The 20,651-nt window shown below is 39.2% G+C and overlaps 1 protein-coding gene across 1 annotated transcript in view; it reads left to right on the forward strand.

Moving 5' to 3' along the window:
* The window catches only part of DEPDC5 (DEP domain containing 5, GATOR1 subcomplex subunit), a 120,983-nt gene that overhangs the window by 20,629 nt on the left and 79,703 nt on the right, over positions 1–20,651 (forward strand). The window contains exons 9-16 of the mRNA XM_008710586.2: positions 808–886; positions 2,184–2,245; positions 6,720–6,789; positions 7,115–7,187; positions 17,677–17,780; positions 18,059–18,133; positions 19,493–19,627; positions 20,464–20,525. Coding sequence (XP_008708808.1) covers positions 808–886; positions 2,184–2,245; positions 6,720–6,789; positions 7,115–7,187; positions 17,677–17,780; positions 18,059–18,133; positions 19,493–19,627; positions 20,464–20,525 — 660 coding nt within the window. The remainder of the gene's footprint in view (positions 1–807; positions 887–2,183; positions 2,246–6,719; positions 6,790–7,114; positions 7,188–17,676; positions 17,781–18,058; positions 18,134–19,492; positions 19,628–20,463; positions 20,526–20,651) is intronic.

A 20,651-nucleotide genomic window follows, 5' to 3' on the forward strand; every position in this document is an offset into this window, starting at 1 on the left:
CATCTTTTTTTTTTTTTTTTATCTTGTGTGTGTGTGTGGTAAAAAAGATATAAGGTATACTGTCTTAACCATTTTATTTTGTTTTATTTTTTTAAGATTTTGTTTTTAAGTAATCTGTACACCTAGTGTGGGGCTTGAACTTACAACCCCAAGTTCAAAAGTCGCACTCTGGGACCCCTGGGTGGCTCACTTGGTTAAGTGTCTGCCTTTGGCTCAGGTCATCACCCCAGGGTCCTGGGATTGAGTCCCTCATTGGGCTCCTTGCTCCTGCTTCTCCCTCTGCCTGCTGCTCCCCCTGCTTGTGTGCTCACTCTCTCTCTCTCTCTCTCTCTGACAAATAAATAAATAAAATCTTAAAAAAAAAAAAGTCGTATGCTCTACTGACTGAGCCAGCCAGGTTCCCCTACCCTGTCTTAACTTTTATTTTATTTTATTTTATTTTATTTTATTTTATTTTATTTTATTTTTATTTTTAGAGAGAATGAGAGTGGCGGGGGGTGGGGCAGAGGGAGAAGAAGAGAGAGAATCTCAAGCAAGGCTCCATGCCCAGTGCAGAGTCCAACGCAGGGCTGGATCTCACAACCCTGAGATCAGGACCTGAGCCGAAATCAAGAGAGTCAGACACATAACTGACTGAGCCACCCAGGCACCCCTGTCTTAACCATTTTAAAGTGCACGGTTCAGTAGGGTTGAGTACATTTACATTTACATTGTTGTGAAATGGATCTCTCGAACTTTTTCATCTTGCACAAGTGAAAATCCATATATCATTGCTTTTTAATGCAGCTACATTTTTGTTTATTTCAGGTGGTGTTCCGTTCTACGTCGGCTATGGTTTACATATTTATTCAGATGAGCTGTGAAATGTGGGATTTCGATATTTATGGTACTGTTCCTAAGTGCTGGTTGTAGCGCCACTGGGTAGACATTTCTGGTTTCTCCCAAGTTGGTTTCATTTTACAGTAAGCTATTGATATTCTCTAAAAATGTGTCCTGAGATCTTTACAAATCGTCAAATGCCAAAATAAAGAAATCGAAAGTAAATATTTTACACATATATATTTATATGGTGAATTCCATGAAATGCTATAAATATTAATGGAAAATCTGACTTCTCAGATCTTTAATTGTTCTGCAATTACAGGTTGAAAAGTCATAAAGTCACTCTATGGCTAGGAACCAACACTTTCTTTGACATCATTCATTTCTCTTTCTGTCACTCATAGAAATCTCCATATTTGTCTCATTTTATTGGAGTTATTTTGTAATGAGTAGAGGGCAGTAAAGCTGCTATGAGGTGTGGCTACTGTGTCCATCACACCAGCCCTATGGTACATATATTTCAAATTCGTGTTTACCAAAAGTACAAACCAATTTCCTTTTAAAATTTTTTAAATTTAAATTGAATTAATTAACATATAGTGTGTTACTAGTTTCAGAGGTAGGGTTCAGTGATTCATTAGTCTTATATAACACCCAGTGCTCATTATATCACATGCCCTCCTTTTGTCCATCACCCTGTTACCCCATCCCCCAGCCCCCTCCCTTCCAGCAACCCTCAGTTTGTTGCCTATGATTAAGAGTCTCTTATGGTTTGTCTCCTCCTCTGGTTTTCTCTTGTTTATTTTTCCCTCCCTCCCCCTATGATCCTCTGTTTTGTTTCTTAAATTCCACATATGAGTGAGATCATATAATTGTCTTTTGCTGATGACTTATTTTACATAGCATAATACACTCTAGTTTCATCCATATCTATAAACTAACTTCTGTTATGGGTCATCAGAGTCACTCAAGAACAGTAGGAACTGCAAGTAATAATTCAATGAATGCCAAGGGTCATCTTCTAACCAACTTTAAGCATCATTGTGAGAATACTCATATTTAGAAGTTAGATGGTCCTCTCATTCTGAAGGTAACATTGCATTTTTCAGTCATCAAAGCATTTTCAATTTGGCTTTTACCTTAGAGCCACGGCTTCTTACTGAGTGAGGCAAGTATTAAATTTGGCTCGATAGAAAGTCTAGATTGAAACTACTTTTATACATCCGGCTTTTATGATTTTGTTTTAAGATACAGTAGAACCCACCTTGTCTTTGGTCCCATTCCTGCTACTTTACTGAGAGAAGATACTGTAAACAAGAAATAAAGATAATCTTTACCATCTTCTCATTGTTGCTTTTCAGGGGATCTATATTTTGAGAAAGCTGTGAATGGTTTCCTTGCTGATCTCTTTACCAAGTGGAAGGTATGTTTCTTATGCACTAAATCTCATTGCATAAACATTACTATCGCAGATTTTAGAAATACACCATTTCTATTAAGCTGCCTTTAATTAAATATCTTAGCTAAAGCCTAAATTGATAAAACTCTAGATTTACAGTACTTTAACCACCTCAACATGATAAAGGCCATTTGTGAGAAAACCACAGCTGACATCAGACTCAATGGTGAAAGACTGAAAACTTTTCCCTTTAAGATTTAGGAACACGGTAAGATTTTTCACCCGCCTTCACTGCTGGTATTCAGTGTTGTACTAGAAGTTCTAGCCATAGCAACTAGGCAAGAAAAAGAAACAGAATGCACCCATATTGGAAAAGAAGAAGTAAAACTATCTCTATTCACAGATGAACTCTTATATGTAGAAAATCCTAAAAAATCCACAAAACTATTAGAACTAATAAATGGATTCAGCAAAGTTCAGTGTACAAAATCAACACACACCATTGTTTGTGTTTTATCAACGATGAACAGTTTGAACAGGAAAATTAAAAACATAGAATTAAATTTTAAAATGAGAATTGAATTAAATTGAAAAACAATTCCATTTACAAGCACATCAGGGAGAATCAGATACTTTGGAGTAATTTATCCAAGGAGGTGCACAATTTGTGTATTAAAATCTACAAAACTTGCTGAAGTAGATTAACAAAGATCTAAATAAATGAAAAACAATCCATGATCATAGATTGGGAGACTTAATATTGTTAAAGTGGAAATACTACTCAAACTATAGTTCAGTCCCTATCAAAATTCCAGTGGCCTTTTTCTTTGCAGAAATGGAAAAGCTGATTCTAAAATTTATGTGCAATTGCAAGGGATCCTGCATAGCCAAAACAACCTTGAGAAAGAACAACAGTCGGAAGACTCTTACTTCCTAATTTCAAAACTTACTACAAAGCTGAAGTAGTCAAAACAGCGTGATACTGGCATAAAGATAGATAATATAAGTCAATGGAATAGAATTGAGAGTACAGAAATCAATCCATACATTTGTGGTCAGTTGATTTTAGACAAGGATGTGAAGTCCATTCAATGAGGGAAAGAATAGTCTCTTCAACGAATGGTTCTGAGCCAAATATCCATATGCCAAAGAATGAATTTGGACTCCCAGTACACATCCATATACAAAAATTAACTCCAGGTGGGGCACCTGGGTGTCTCAGTTGGTTAAGTGTCCGACTCGTGATTTTGGCTCAGGTCACAATCTCAGAGTTGTGAGATCAAGCCCTGCTTCAGGCTTCCTGCTCAGCAGGGAGTCTGCCTCTCTCCCTCTCCCCCTGCTCCTCCCCGCACTCGAGTACTCTCTCTCTCTCTCCTAAAAAAAAAAAAAAATTAAATCTTTAAAAAGAATTAACTCGAGGTGGATCAAAGAGCTAAATAAGAGAGCTATTTGAGGTCACATTATGTAGTGGAAAAGAGCATGGAGTTTGGATAAAAACAGACTGGGTTTAAAATTATGGTTCTACTCTGATTTGATTTTTTATCATAGAGAAGTAGTCAGTCTCCTGGGCCTCTATTCTCTTTTCTGCAAAATGGAGCTAATAATAGTTCCTGCCTCACAAGGTGTTTTAAAGCATCTGTACATAGTAAGGTCTCAGTAGGATCCTGGTGTCAATTGAATCTAAGTCCTATCTTCGTCAGCAACACAGGAACAATATCCTTCAGCTTTGAAGGGTACAGAAGTAGAAATGCAATGCTTGTCCCCGGAGAACTTACAGATCTGCTGGGGAGCTTGCATCTCTGTATTTGAAACAATAGCAAACCGCATGTTTTAGGGGTTGAAACTTTATTTACTTTTGAACTTGGGCCTGAAAGGCTGAGGAAGGTTTGGATGGTTGGAAAGGAAGATGGAGAGGGTATGTCAGATGAACAGTTCAAGCAAAAGGATGTAAATGGGCGTGAGAGTGGGGTGTGATCTAGGCAACTTCACAGAGGATTTATGTGGGGAATAATTAAATAATGAGATGGATTAGAAGGATAGGGTCGCATCAAGCCCCGCAGTTTTGGACTTGACAGGAAGTGTGGGAGGTATTAAAGATTCTCAAGCAACAGGTCAGTATGATCAAAGCCAGGGAAAATTTGAGGAAAGAAGAGTCCAGTGGCCAGGAGCAATTTGATGAAGGGACACACTGGAATTAAGCAGACCCGCCAGGAGGCTTCTGTAGTCCTGTGGCTTAACTGTGATCGGGACTTGGTGTCTACCTGAGTATGGTGCCTGAAGTTTGGGGTGAACTGAATAATGGTTACCTTGGACCACATAATGACCATTTCAGTTATTGGGTCTGTGAAAACCTTCATCTCAAGTCTGGTTCAGTTGTCTCTTAGATGTCCCCTAACCCAAGATTCTATAAGTGGATATATGATTAGATGTAGGGGCAGGACTTGGCATAGGCCCAGTCATTAGTTTACAGGACTTCGTTCTTAGGATTTGTTTATTTTTTAAAATCAAGAACTTGGTTTTATTATCATCATTATTTTTTGAAGATTTTATTTATTTATTTGACAGAGAGAGAGAGAGCACGCACAAGCAGAGGGAGTGGGAGAGGGAGAAGCAGGCTCCCCGCCGAGCAGGAAGCCTGATGTGGGGCTCAATCCCAGGACCCTGGGATCATGAACTGAGCTGAAGGCAGATGCTTAACGGACTGAGCCACCCAGGCGCCCAAGAACTTGGTTTTTTAATTTAATTTAATTTAATTTAATTTAATTTAATTTAATTTAATTTTATTTTTTTAGAAGATTTTATTTATTCATTTGAGAGAGAGAAAATCACAAGCAGGGAAAGAGACAGAGGGAGAAGCAGGCTCCCTGCTGAGCCAGGAGTCCGACGTGGGGCTCGATCCCAGGACCCAGAGATCATGACATGAGCTAAAGGCAGACACTTAACCGACGGAGCCATCTAGGCACCCAAGAACTTGGTTTTAAAGCAGGAGCTTGAAAATGAATTAAAATAACTTTCTGTAACCACTCTGTATTGATTTAATGATGTTTGGTGAAGGTTGTTTATTCTTTATTCCTCCTGTCTAATAACTTAAAGTTAGCACTGTGGACAGCAGGATTGAGCATGGGAGTTCATGAATTCATTTCAGAGCCCAAAATATAGTGGTGGTGGGAGTAATAATAGTAGTCCTAGTTAACATTTATTGAGTGTTTTTGACATACCAGGTATCTTGTTAAGTGTTTTGTCCATATTATCTCACTAACTCTTGCCCCTATTATACAGATAGGGAAAGTACAGCTCAAAGAGGTTGGGTAACTTGCCCATGATCAACAGCATGTAAAAGCAGAATGAGGATTCTAACCCGGTGCCTTCCATTCACCCAGACCTAGCCTGAGATCATAACCTCTGCGCTGTCCTGTCTGTATTATTATAATCCCAGGCCATGTCACCTGTCATATGTTATCCCCGTCATCACATGAGTTAAGAGGCTCATATGCCCACACCAACCCATTTTAAGGCATTTTTTTCTGTATATCACTTATACCAAAAATCAGATAAATCCGGAGTGGAGTTTGGAGCATTGGGGATCCAATAAGTTCGTTGGTGGCTAATGGAGATCTGCTCTTTCCTAGCACTCTGCTCTTGGTGCTGTGGCTTGTATTTAGGAATTTCTGTTCACTTGAGATATATCCATGGGGGGAACATAAAGTGGCGTGTAACGTACATCATGTTGTATATATACCCTATATATATAGGGTGAATGCTGAATTGTGTGGTCAGTGAGTATGGTGGATTAGAGATGGGTCACTGTGAGCTTTCATCTTCGAAGATCTGAAAGGAACTGAAACAGCCTGCTGGCTCACTGGTGCAAGCCAAATTTCATGCCATCTGTAAACACCTTATTTCCGGAACGTTGATCTCCAGAGTCCGTGGAAAGGTTTATTCTCACTAGTCCCCATCCCAATCCAAAGGTACTTCATTGCCTTGCCTTCGACTCCTGCATCTTGAGTAGCTCCCAAGCCTCATTTTTATGACAGTGGTAGGATGTAGGGATGTGTTTGATTCTCACATCCACCACCATGGGTTTTCTTATTGTTTCCCAAACTACTGTTCTGAAGAAATTTTAAAAACACCATGAAGCAGGTACAAATACCACGATCCTTTGACACTGGGCTAATCTAGTTCATGCCAGATCGAGAGCTAGGAGATAGTGACCCATACTTATTGATGATTTGCTGTCTTTAAAGCACTTTTTGCATTCCTGGAACTACGGGTGACTTGCCCAAGGTCACGTAGTGGTAAATATCAGAGCCAGGACTCAATCCAGATCTCACTACAACAGTGCTGTGTTCACTGCATTATGCAACCTGTAGTTATGTGACATCATCCAATACAGCGTGCTGCCACTGATCCTCCTAAAATTGAGAATGTTATGTTAATGCAGGGTCCTTCATCGTCAAGTGAATGAAATAAACGTTCCTTTTTCTTTACTCATTCCTAGGAGAAGAACTGTAGTCATGAAGTGACAGTGGTCCTATTTTCTAGAACTTTCTATGATGCAAAATCTCTTGGTGAGTAAGTCTTTCTCCTGTAGTTCTTTTTTTGTTAAGTTTGCCACCCATTCCTTACACCTCTTTCNTTCCCTTTGCAATGCTCATCTTTCGTACTTTTTCTGTTATGAGCCCAGGGTAAAATGGAAAATCGCACAGTCCATTAGTAGATGCGAGAGGTCTGCGGGCTGTGATTCATCTTAAAGCCAACTTCGTATATGTTTATTCATTCGTTTATTTATTCGTTCATTTATTTTGGTGATGCAAATTTTCAACCCAGAAGAGGGAGCAGAGAAACTGAATGTCTCTTCTCACTCTGATCTGCTGTGTTGTTTCTTTCTTCCAGATGAATTTCCTGAAATAAACCGAGCCTCAATTCGACAGGATCACAAGGGACGGTACTATGAAGACTTTTATAAGTATGTTTGAGTGCTTTGCCATGCCTTTTTTTTTTTAAGATTTTATTTATTTACTTGAGATAGAGAGAGCACGAGCAGGGGGTAGAGGGAGAGGGAGAAGCAGGTTTCCTACTGAGCAGGGAGCCCAGTGCAGGCCTTGATCCCAGGACCCCAGGATCATGACCTGAGCCGAAGGCAGATGCTTAACCGACTGAGCCACCCAGGCACCCTCTATCCCTTTTTTGTTTGTTTGTTTTTTTGGTTGTTTCTTTCCTAACTTAAAAAAAGTTAACCTTTTCATTTTGGAATAATTCTGGGTTTAGAGAGAAGTTGCAAAGATAGCCCAGAGAGAGTGTTCCCATATACCCTTTACCCAGTTTCCCCTGTTAACACTTCATAACCAAGGTACATTTGTTAAAACTGTGAGATTAGCCCTGGCATGTTGCTATTAACTAAATTTCAGATGGTTTTCAGATTTCATCAGTTTTTCCACTTTCTGTTCCAGGACCCAATCCAGGATACCACATTGCATTTAGACTTTCCAAACTTTGTACTGTGAAAAATTTCAAACTCCCAGAAAAGAAGAATAGATAGTATAATGAATTCACATACCCAACACTTAGATTTAACAGTTATTATTATGCCATATTTGCTTCATGTGTTTGTTTGTTTCTTTGCTTTGCTTCTTTTTTTTTTTTTTTTTTTGGCTAGATTTAGAGTAAATTATAGGTATTGTGACATTTTTGTTCTATATATCTAAAAAAATAAGGGCATTTTCACATATAACCACAATATCGTGGTCACATTGAACAAAGTTAATTCTATAATATCCAATATCTAGTATATATTCAGATTTCATTAATTGTCTCTGAAATAACTTATGTTTGATTTGCTTGTTAAGTCTAAATCTAAAGCAGTTTCTTTAGATTTCCCTTCCTTTTTGTCTCCAAATATTTGATGTGTTGAAGAATCTTGAGTTGTACTGGGCTTCCCCAACTTCCATGTGCATATGAACCACGACCCCTGGGGATCATGCTGATAACAGTACGTTCAGGAGTCCTGGGGTGGGCCTGAGATTCTGCTTGTCTAGCTAGCTCCTTTGCTTGCACAGGTTGGTCTTTGTATCCCTTTTTGAGTAGGGAGGCTATGGAAGACCCCTTCTGGACTTATCTTATTCCAACCTTATGGTGGTGTTTGTTTATTTTCTGTAAACCAGAGGCTCCAACTGGGATAATTTTGCTGCCCCCTCTACTTACCTGGGACATTTGGCACTGTCTAGAGATTTTTTTTTTTTTTTTTTAATTATCAAAATGGTGTGGGGGAGGTAGGAGGGGGAGGTTATATAACTGCTATCCCCTGCGTAGAGGCCAGGGGTGCTGCTAGGCGTCCTCCAGTGTGCATAGGACAGCCCGCACCAGAGAGTTACTTAGCCCAAGATACCAGTTGTGCTGAGGTTGAGAAGCCCTCTCTAAAGACTTGATTGGATTTAGGTTGGACCTTTTTAGTAACTTATCTCATTGCTGATGCCCTGTACTTCTCTCTTTCTCTCTCTCTCTTTTTCTAAAGATTTTATTTAGGGGCACCTGGGTGGCTCAGTCGTTGGGTGTCTGCCTTTGGCTCAGAGCGTGATCCCAGAGTCCTGGGATCGGGCCCCGCGTCAGGCTCCTCCGCTATGAGCCTGCTTCTTCCTCTCCCACTCCCCCTGCTTGTGTTCCCTCTCTCGCTGGCTGTCTCTCTCTCTGTCAAATAAATAAATAAAATCTTAAAAAAAAAGAAAGATTTTATTTATTTATTTGACAGAGAGGGTGAGAGAGGGAACACAAGCTGGGGGAGTGGGAGCAGGAGAAGCAGGCTTCCCGCTGAGCAAGGAGCCCAATGTGGGGCTCCATCCCAGGACCCTGGGATCATGACCTGAGCCAAAGGCAGACGCTTAACGACTGAGCCCCCCCGGGCGCCCTTGCCCTGTACTTATCATTGCCTCACTGCAGGATGCAGATCAGTCCAGATTTCCTGACAGTGTCACTGAATAAGGGGACGCTTTGTGAGATGATGGAAGCATAGCAGATAGGGTCAGATGGGGTTGCTCAATGGCCTGGAGCTGAAGGCCCTTGATCTTTTAAATTCTCAGATCCTTGGAGAAGATTATCACATGACTATTGGCACTTCAGGTCGAATAGATCTCAAGGCTTTAGAAAGCCTTTTGCTTTGTAGGTTTTAAATGGATTGTTTTATTCTTACCTGAGGTATCAAGATTTTTTTTAAAGATTTTATTTATTTATCTGACACAGAGAGAGAGAGCACAAGCAGAGGGAGCAGCAGGCAGAGGGAGAGGGAGAAGCAGGCCCCCCGCCAAGCAGAGAGCCCAACGCCGGGCTGATCCCAGGACCCTGGTTTCATGACCCGAGCCAAAGGCAGATGCTCAACCGACTGAGCCACCCAGGTGCCCCCAAGATTTTGTGTTTAAATAAAAAGCAACTCCTTTGATGCGAAGCACATTTCCTCGCCTTACTACACTTATTAAAGCCCTTAGAGACTGCTTTTCTCAAACACATTTCTCTGTTATTGGTTCAGTCTTTCTGCCTCAGACTATTTCCTTCTGTAACTGAGAGGAGGAACCCTTTGCTAGTTTCCCTTACTACCTCAGACTGGGAAATCAATGTCTCTCTGTTTTGCAGAAACAGTTTACTATGTAGGTTTAGTTGTTGTCTCAGATGACCAGTCTTCTCCCCATCACCAACCTAGAGCCTTAAACATATCTCTTTCTAGCTAGTTCTTTCCTAAGTCCCAAGCCAGCACCAAATGCCAATTTGTAGAGGATTTTTCCCTTCTTCTCAACTTTGTCATAGCATTCCTTAAGAAAAAAATCTTTTTTTCTTTTATAATTATATATATATATGTAAATATATATATATTTAAATTGTGATTGTGGATAAGCCCCAAAGAGTGATTGAAGTTATGGAAACTTTCTACACAGCTTTTTTGGCAACGTTTTCAAATTTTTATTTCAAAAAATTTTTAATTATGAGAAAGTTGAAGGAGGAATATAACGAATATCTGTATACTTTTCACCAAATTTACTAATTATTAACGTTTAATAGACACATGATTATACTTCATTATCTATCTCCTAAGAGCAAGGACATTGTAAAAGAATGTCAGATTTTGCCAGTTGTCCTGATATTCCTTCTTGAGATGTTTTTCCTGATCCAGATTTCTTTCTAGAATCATGTATCATTTTTAACTTCGATAATCTTTTGTTTGTTTTTACAATATGTTATTGTGAAAATTTTCGAACACAGAGACAAGTTGGATGAATTGTATAGTGAAAACTCATACACCTACCACCTGGGTTCCGTAATTAACATTTCGCTATACTGTTGACTCTTGAAGAACATGGGTTTGAACTGCATGGGTCCACTTAAACGTGGATTTTTTCAATAGATAAAATACAATACTCTAAAGGTATTTTCCTTATGATTTTCTTTCTTTCTTTTCTTTTAAGATTTATTTATTTGAGAGAGAGAGAGAGAGTATGCATGCATGCGAGCAAGGAGAAGGGCAGAGGGAGAGAGAGGGGGAGAATCTCAAGCAGACTCCCTTCTTAGCACAAAGCCGGACTCAGGGCTCTATCCCACAGCCCTGAGAACATGACCTGACCTGAAATCAAGAGTCAGATGCTCAACTGACTGAGCCACCCAGGTGCCACTCCTTATGATTTTCTTAATAATGCTTTCTTTTGTCCAGCTTATTTTATTGTAAGAGTATAGCATAAAATACCTCTAACATACAAAGTACGTTAATGGACTGTTTATGTTATCGGTAAGTCTCCTGGTCAACAGTGGGCTGTTAGTAGTTAAGTTTTTGGGGAGTTAATACATACGCAGATTTTCAGTTGCACAGGGCAGGGGCGTCAGTACCTCTAACCCCCATGTTGTTCAAGGGTCAATTGTATTTCCTTTATCACTTACCAGATTACCTTTTTATATCATTTAAGAAATAATGCATCTTCATGGTAGAAATTTTTTTAAAAAATTTTTTATTATGTTATGTTAGTCACCATACAGTACATCATTAGTTTTTGATGTAGTGTTCCATGATTCATTGTTTGCATATAACACCCAGTGCTCCATGCAATACATGCCCTCCTTAATACCCATCACTGTCCTAGCCCAATCCCCTAACCCCCTCCCCTCTGAAACCCTCAGTTTGTTTCCCAGAGTCCATAGTCTCTTGTGGTTCATTCCCCCTTCTGTTTACCCCCCCTTCATTCTTCCCTTCCCTTCCTTCTCCTACCAATCTCCCTGCTATTCCTTATGTTCCATAAATGAGTAAAAACATGATAATTGTCTTTCTCTGCTTGACTTATTTCACTTAGCATAATCTCCTCCAGTCCCATCCATGTTGCTGCAAATGTTGGGTAATCGTTCTCTCTGATGGCTGAGTTATATTCCATTGTATATATGGGTCACATCTTCTTTATCCATTCGTCTGTTGAAGGGCATCTCGGCTCCTTCCACAGTTTAGCTATTGTGGACAATGCTGCTATGAACATTGGGGTGCATATGGCCCTTCTCTTCACTACGTCTGTATCTTTGGGGTAAATACCCAGTAGTGCAATTGCTGGAACATAGGGTAGCTCTATTTTTAACTTTTTGAGGGACCTTCACACTGTTTTCCAAAGTGGCTGTACCAACTTGCATTCCCACATGATAGAAATTTTGAAAAATGTATAGAAGAGCGTAAGATAGAAAATAAGAGTGGCTCCACTCTCCTATTGAGATGGTAATAAGATGATAATAGTTATCATTTGTATTCTGGACTTACTATGTATGGGACACTCACTGTTCTAAGCACTTAAGTATACTGATTTCATTTAAATATCATAGCATTCCTTGTGATGGTTACTGTTATCCCATTTTACAGATATAGAAACTTGGACACAGAGTTTAAGTAACTTATCCAAAGTCCATGGAGGATTGAGTGATGGAGTATGCGCTTGACTCAAATAGTCTGGTTCAGAGTCTGTGCTTTTGACCACTGTATTCTTCAACCCCATACTGATCATACTTTAAATTATTTGTTGATCTTCTTGTGGGTCCTGTATCCCTGTGGCAGTTTCATGAAAGTAATGGGCCATTTCTTCCCCCAACATCACCATTTATCGCTTCATGCTGTTAAATTCTTCGTACCACTTCAGTGGATTCCTGGAAACTTTTTATTTTTTATTTTTTTTTAAGATTTTATTTTTAAGTAAAATCTCTACATGCAACATGGGGCTTGAACTTACGACCCTGACATCAAGAGTTGCATGCTTTTCGGATTGAGCTGGCAGGCACCCCTGATTCCTAGAACCTGAGAACCTCTTTTGGCTTAAGAATGTATGAAGTTATTTCTACATAATGAATACGAATGAGTATGAATTCGTTTGTGTATAATTATGGACATATTAAAACAGATTGTAGAAAGCATGAATGAGTTACAAATGTAGATTTACATATGTATAGGACTACATCATTAATATATTAAAATTTTTCTCACATCATTAAAAAGTTAACCCCAACATTTTTTAGATCAAAAGAAGCTTTGGTTGTGTTTTGTTACTATAAAAACAATACAGGTTTATTTTAGGAAAATCATTTAGTTGAGTACAGGGTAATAAAATACAAAATACCCTCAATTCCACTTCCCAGATGCAGTCATCATCACTCGGGTTCATCAAACCCTATTCTCTGTTTATAGAGAAAAAAGTAGTTTTCACAGAGATGTGGTCACAGACTCCCATGCTTTTTTTACATGATGTTTTAAACCAGCATTTTCCATTTACTATATCACAAATGCCGTTCCATATCAAATACTCTGTTTACACAGCATCATTTTTATTGCTATGTAGACATTTCATTTGATTGCTAACTATTATTGAACACTGAAGTGATTTTCAACTTTTCACTATTGTCAAAGTTCTGCCAGTGAATGGTCTTACAGTCTTTAAGCATAACCTTAGTTATAACCTTAGCATAACCATATAACTTTAGTTATAACCTTACAACTTAGCATAAACTTAAGCATAAACTTAGGATGAGTTCCTAGAAATAGAGTTATTGGGTCAAAGATATTCTAGATCTGTTAAGGCTTTTCATCTGTATAGCCAAATTGCCCTGCAAAACCATTGAAGTAAAAAAATCCTGTTTTCCCAGTAGTCATGTTATTACTCTGTCCTTGCCAACACTGAATACTACTTTCTTTTTTTGACTCATTCCCAGTTAGAATAGAAAAAAAGTTAGCTCACTGAGTCATAATAGTCATTTCTTTCATTATCAAGAGTAAATGTTTTCTCATGCTTATTGGCCTTTGCATTTCTCTTTTGTGAATTGTATATTCATCTTCTTAGCTAATTTTTTCATCTTTTTTTGTTTTTTGTTTTATCCCGAGTGACTTTGCAATCTAAAGGGAAGTACTTTTAATACTATGGTATGTTTCTGTAGATCTTTTTCTGTTTGACCCATTTTATTTTATTTTTTTAAGATTTATTTTTTTTTTTTTAAGTAATCTCTACACCCAATGTGGGACTTAAACCTACAGCCCTGAGATCAAGAGTTGCATGCTCCACCAACTGAGCCAGCCAGGAGCCCCTGTTTAGCCCATTTTAAAATTGGATGATCTTTTTTTTTTTTTTTTTTTTTGGCTTGCTTTGTTTTTAATAAAATCAAATATACTCGGGTGAGAATAGCATTGTGAACCTTCATTACTCATATTAAACAGTTATCAAAGAGGATAGCATTTTTGATAGCTATATATCTGTTGTAGTCTGAAATTTTATCATAATTTAATTAATTCCTTATTGTTAGATAGTTAATTTTTTTCTCATTTTTAAAAAAGATTTATTTCAAGGAGAGAGAGAGAGAGAACAAGCAGGAGGGGTAGAGGGAGAGCGAATCTCAAGCAGACTCCATGCTGAGTGCAGGGTCTAATGTGGGGCTTGATCTCACGACCCTGAGATCATCATGACCTGAGCCGAAACCAAGAGTTGGACGTCTAATCAACTGTGCCACCCAGGCACCCCAGTCTTTTTCTAATTTTTAAATTGATCTATGGCCACCATGATAGCAGATATATAGTTATGCATTCCTGAATGTTTCTTGCATTTTTTTTAAATTAAGACTTTAATTTTTTTAGAGCAGTTTTGGGTTCCTAGCAAAATTGAGAGAAGGTACAGGGATTTCCCATACACCCTCTCTACCCACACCTATATAATGCCCTTCTCATCATTATCAACATCCTTTCCCAGAGTGATGCCTTTGTTACAGTTAATGAGCCTACACAGATATACCATAATCACCGAAAATCCATAGTTTACCTTAGGATTCACTCTTGGTACTGTACGCTCTGTGGGCTTGGACAAATATTTAATGACATGTCTCCATTATTATAGTATCTTACAGAGTATTTTTACTACCCTAAAAATCTTCATGTTCCCCTTATTCATCCCTTCCCCCAAACCCCCAACCCCTGGCAACCACTGATCTTTTTAGAGTCTGTACGGTTTTGCCTTTTCCAGAAAGTCATGTAGTTGGAATCATGCAGTATGTAACCTTTTCAGGTTGGCTTCTTTCACTTAGTAATAGGCATTTAAGTTTCCTTCATGTCTTGTCATGGCTCAATAGCTCATTTCTTTTTAGCGCTCAATAGTATTCTATTGTCTGCATATACCACAATTTGTCCATTCATCTACTGAAGGACATCTTGGTTGCTTTCAAGTTTTGGCAGTTATAAATAAGGCTTCTATAAACATCCATGTATAGGTTTTGGTGTGGACCTAAGTTTTCAGCTCCTTTGGGCAAATACCAAAGAGTACGATTGCTAGATCATATGATAGGAGTATGTTTAATATCATAAGAAACTACCAAACTGTCTTTTCCAAAGTGGCTGCATTATTTTGCATGCCCACCAGCAATGAATGAAAGTTTCTATTGCTCCACATCCTCACCAACATTTGGTGTTGTCAGTGTTCTGGATTTTGGCCACTCTAATGAGTGTATAGTGGTCCCTCATTGTTTTAATTTGCATTTCCCCATCTGACATGATGTGGAGCATCTTTTCATATACTTATTTGCCATGTGTGTATCTTCTGTGGTGAAGTGTCTGTTTAGGTGTTCTGCCCATTTTTAAATTGGGTTGTTCATTTTCTTATTGTTGAGTTTTAAGAGTTCTTTGTATATTTTGGATGACAGTTCTTTATCAAATGTGTCTTTTGCCAGCATTTTCTTCTAGTCTATGGATTGTCTTCTCGTTCTCTTAACATTGTCTTTTCCAGAGCAGAAGTTTTAAAATTTTAATAAGGTCTAGCTTATCAGTTTTTTTCTTTCATGGATTGTGGCTTTGGTGTTGAATCTAAAAAGTCATCATCCTACCCAGGGTTATCTAGGTTTTGTGCTGTGTTATCTTATAGGAGTTTTATAGTTTTACATTTTATATTTAGGTCTATGATCTATTTGGAGTTAGTTCAGTTTTTTCTGCCAAAACCCAGGATCGAACCATATTTTTGAGTTAATTTTTATGAAGAGTGCAAAGTCTGTCTAGCTGCTGCTGCTGCTGTTTCTTCTTCTTCTTCTTCTTCTTCTTCTTCTTCTTCTTCTTCTCTTTTTTTTTTTGCATGTGGGTGTCCAGTTGTTCCAGCACCATTTGTTGAAAAGAATATCTTTGTTACGTTGTGTTATCTTTGCTTCTTTGTCAAAGATCTGTTGATGTATTTTGGGGATTCTATTTCTGGGTCGTGTATTCTCTTCCATTAATCTGTTTCTCTACTCTTTTACCAATGCCACACTGTTTTGATTCCTGTAGCTTCTTGAAGTTGGTTGGTGTTAGTCCTCCAACTTTGTTCTTCTCCTTCAACATTGGGTTGGCTATTCTGGGTCCTGTGTGTTTCTTTTCTTTCCTTTTTTATTTTCTTTTCTTTTTAAGATTTATTTATTTATTTATTTATTTTAGAGAGAGGAAGAGAACGGGAGGAGGATTGGGATAAGGGCAGAGGAAGAGGGAGAGAGAGTCTTAAGCAGACTCAGCGCTGAGTGCAGAGCCCAACTTGAGATCACGACCTGAGCTAAAACCAAGAGTCAGACACTTAACTGACTGTGCCACCCAGGCGCCCCCTGTGTCTGTCTTTCTTTCTTTCTTTCTTTCTTTCTTTCTTTCTTTCTTTCTTTCTTTCTTCCTTTCTTCCTTTCCTTTCCTTTTCTTTTCTTTTCTTTTCTTTCCTTCTTTCTTTCTTTCTTTCTTTCTTTCTTTCTTTCTTTCTTTCTTTCTCTTTCCTTCTGTCTCTCTTTTTAAAAAAGATTTTATTTATTTGAGAGAGAGAGAGCGAGCGATCTCAAGAGAGCATGTGCAGAGGCAGGGGAGAGGGAGAAGCAGGCTCCCTGCTGAGCAGGGACCCTGATGCAGGGCTTGATCCCAGGACCTGAGATCATGACCTGAGCTGAAGGCAGATGCTTAACCAACTTAGCTACCCAGGCGCCCCCGGCTGTGTGTTTCTTTAGGATAAGTTCCTAACATTAAAATTACTAGATTAATGCAAATGTATATTTTTTCATTTAAATTTAAGTTTTATTTTTTGTAATACATTCACATGGTTCAAAAATTCTAAGGTTCAGAGGTCTACAGTAAACAGATTCCCACCCATCCTCCCTCCCTCTCTCTCTCTTTCCTTCTTTCTTTCTTAAGATTTTATATTTAAGGGGTGCCTGGGTGGCTCAGTCAGTTAAGCATCTGCCTTTGGCTTAGGTCATGATCTCAGGGTCCTGGGATCGAGCCCCACGTCAGGCTCCCTGCTCAGCGGGGAGTCTGCTTCTCCCTCTCCCCTGCCCCTGCTCATGCTCTCTCACTACCTCTCTCTCAAATAAATGAATAAAATCTTAAAAAAAAAAAAGATTTTATTTTTAAGTAGTCTCTGCACTCAAAGTAGGGTTCCAACTTACAACCCTGAGCCAGCCAGGTGCCCCATTTTTATTTTTATTCGTTTTTAAAGATTTTAAGTAATCTCTACACCCAACATGGGGCTCAAACTCAACCCTAGATCAAGAGTCTCATGCTCCACTGAGTGAGCCATCGAGCCCCCCCCCCCAACTCATCCCTTTCTTCTAATCTAGTTTCCTGACCTAGGCATGTTTATTGGATGTATATGTAAAACATATATATAGATGTTTTCTTTTAGGCCTTTTATATACCCCCTAATTGTAATTCGTTATGTGAAAATTTCATATTCCTACTCAATGCTAGGCATTAATATAATCTCAAGGCAATTTTTAAGTATTTTCTTTTTGTTTTCAATCTTACATGTGACTATTGATGTGATTACATTTCTTTGTTAATGTTTGTTGTGTGCGTTTGACCTTAATACTTACTATTATATGGTAAAAAACCCTAACCTTGGGAATCCCATCTTCCTTCCTTCGAAACCCTGTGAGGGACCTGACGTATGTAATAGCTGTTCAGTATTTTATGACAATATTCCTTTCAGAGTGGTGGTGCAGAATGAAAGAAGAGAAGAGTGGACGTCACTCCTTGTGACCATTAAAAAACTCTTCATCCAGTATCCAGTGTTGGTGCGACTGGAACAGGCAGGTACTGCATTCACATGATAGGTGTGGCAGGGAAAGGAGGTATAAGATGGAGGCTGGGCGATGAAGAGGTTCATGCTTGCTTCCCTCCCAGTGCTGGGTATAGTTTCTATTTCTGGTCAGGTTTCTATTTCCATTGGGTCCAGTTGTTCATTAGGTATGCAGTAAGTTCAGTAATGTCCTACTGCAGAGTGGGGGGCCCTATGGAGCCGCTTTTCGCTTGTTCTTTTAGAGTTCATCTTTCATGGGATACTTTTCCTTCTCTTGTGTGTTTTGCTTCAGAGGGTTTTCCTCAAGGAGATAATTCTACCTCAGCACAAGGAAACTATCTAGAGGCCATCAATCTGTCATTCAACGGTGAGTAAGGACCTAGCCATGGTGAGCTGGCATCTTGTTTACCACATGGCTATGAACTTCTCTTTACTAATGTCCAAAGACCCAGACCCAGTTGATAATCTCCGCACCCACCTACCCCAAAGATTAACTGAAAGCAGTAACTTCTGATTGGATGGTTTTAATGGCCAACATTTAGCTCTTGGGTCTTCTGTCAGGAATTAACTTGCTGTTCTTATCTGCTTCTCATGGTAACCTGAGAGTAAAGAGCTAGAAGGAATCTTCCTTGGGCTGTTTTACTAAAACTATGTTCTTGCTATTTTGTACCCCATCCCTCAATTGCTTCTAGGTAATTAAAAAAAATTTTTTTTAATTACAAAAGGAACTCATGTTTCTAGAATTCAAATAATCAGAGGTATATAAAGTAAAAATGAAGATCTTCACCCTCCCTCTGCTGTCAGTTTCCTTCCAAGAGGGAACCTTGTTAACAGTGTGGTGTGATTTCTTCTGAAGGTTTGTCCCTGCATTTATGTGTTAGCTGATACACTTTGTTTGCAAGTAACAGAAACCTATGAATTGGTTTACACAAAAAAGGAAATTTACTCTCAGGATATAGGGACCTGGTGGGGTCACCAGGAAAGGCTTGAACATCATGCAGAAGAAGGTGGGGACCAAGGTGGCTCTAGGAACTGCAAGAGCAGGTATTCCTAGAGCAGTGTTCATCTCCCAGCTCTGCTGTCAGCTTTCTCCTCTCTGCTCAGAATTCCACGTTCCCAGCAGAGTCTGGCCCGGCTCTGATTACGTATCCATTGGCACTGGCCAGTGGTGGAAGTGATGATGTGTGGTCACTTCACTGTGCGTATAACCTGCCCATGTGTCTACACCCAGGTGCTGGGGATTCTAAAGTGCAGGGTCTTGTATTAGTGACTCTTTTGGTCATATTGGAATATCTTTGGTTTTCTAAAGTCAGGATTGTATAGGACAGAAATAAAAATTAACTTGCCAGATTTACAAAGTCCATTCTTTTAAATATTGTCTTAAATTAATATTTGATTTCTGTAAATTTCAATACAGACTCATTTATGGATTGTTTAAATTAACGCCATGAAACTTCAGCATTTAATGCCACACAAGGCAAATATTAGGCATCCGTGAGGGGGCGTTAGCAAAGACAACAGTGACATAGTCTTGTGTTCAAGCATTTCTTAATGTAGATGGGGAGAGGCAGATGTGCACATGACTAACTAGAATTCAGGTCAGAATGTGGCTGTTGCTGCAATCGAAACATGGATAAGATACTCTGAGGGCATAGAGAGGCTTGCCAGTGGTCGGTTTCTGAAAAGCTGTAACATTTTCATTCGAAAACTTGTGCTTTTTTTCAAGTGTTTGACAAGCACTACATCAACCGCAACTTTGACCGTACTGGACAGATGTCCGTGGTGATCACGCCTGGCGTGGGTGTGTTTGAAGTGGACCGTCTACTCATGATCTTGACCAAGCAGCGGATGATAGATAACGGTAATGCTCCCTGGTTTGTGCTGTCTCTGAGAGTTTATAGCCTGACTTACCCTTAGAACTCCGAGCTTTCCCTGACTCTGTGCATCAGAGATCCTGGGGATGTGAATAACGTTAGGGGACAAAAAAAGGTTCCATGGTCAAAGTGGTTTGGGAAATGCTGGGTCATACACAGTTTAGGCAGATTCCCTAATTGCAGGTTTTAATATGTTAGTGTATCTTGTCTATCTCTAATGGCACTGTTTCGCAAACATACATGACACTGGAGAACTCTTTTTGGGGGGATTGTTTCAAGGAACCAGTGTGCCATCAGCCTGTCTTGGGGAAGACCGTCAGATCATCTGATCCAGTCCTCCCTCCACGATGTGCCATGCCTCCTCAACTTGTACCCCTGGCCTCCTTAAATTTGTGCTTCAACAACAAGATGGAGGTGGAATGTAAATCCTGATTGCCGATGAAGAAGCTCCGTTAAATGATATGGATTGTTTTGCTTTTTTACTGAAGTTACGAGGTTCCTTTTCCTATCTGGCCTTGAAACTTTAGTAATGGAGGCCTGGGTTGTCTTTTTGACACATCATGATCTACAAAGCGGTCAAAGGCTAATTGTCAAGCATTCAGTAATTGCAGGCTGTGATGGAACCTGGTAAAGAAGAAAGAGACAAAATGCATCTGTTTACTTCTTTGCTATGTAGGCAAATGAGGTTATAAATCATAGGGTGGGAAGTCAGCTTTGCCTCATACCCTGACCCAGTTAAATAGTATTGTTAATAGATTGGGATATTTTTTTCTCTGCTTCTTCCCACCCCCATTCCAAACTCTTTTTGTCTTCTCTTTTTTAGGAATTGGTGTGGACTTGGTGTGCATGGGGGAGCAACCATTACATGCTGTCCCATTGTTCAAGGTAATTCGATTTCGGATTGCTTCCTAAAGGCCACGTTCTAGTACTAGGGTGATCTTGAGAATACTTCAAAACAGAAAAGTTGGAGCAGTTCCACATCCTCCTTGTTTTCTAGCTGATCAGTGCGCT

This window comes from Ursus maritimus, unplaced genomic scaffold, assembly GCF_017311325.1.
Source record: "Ursus maritimus isolate PB19 unplaced genomic scaffold, ASM1731132v1 scaffold_33, whole genome shotgun sequence".
NCBI classification, from domain to species: Eukaryota; Metazoa; Chordata; class Mammalia; order Carnivora; family Ursidae; genus Ursus; species Ursus maritimus.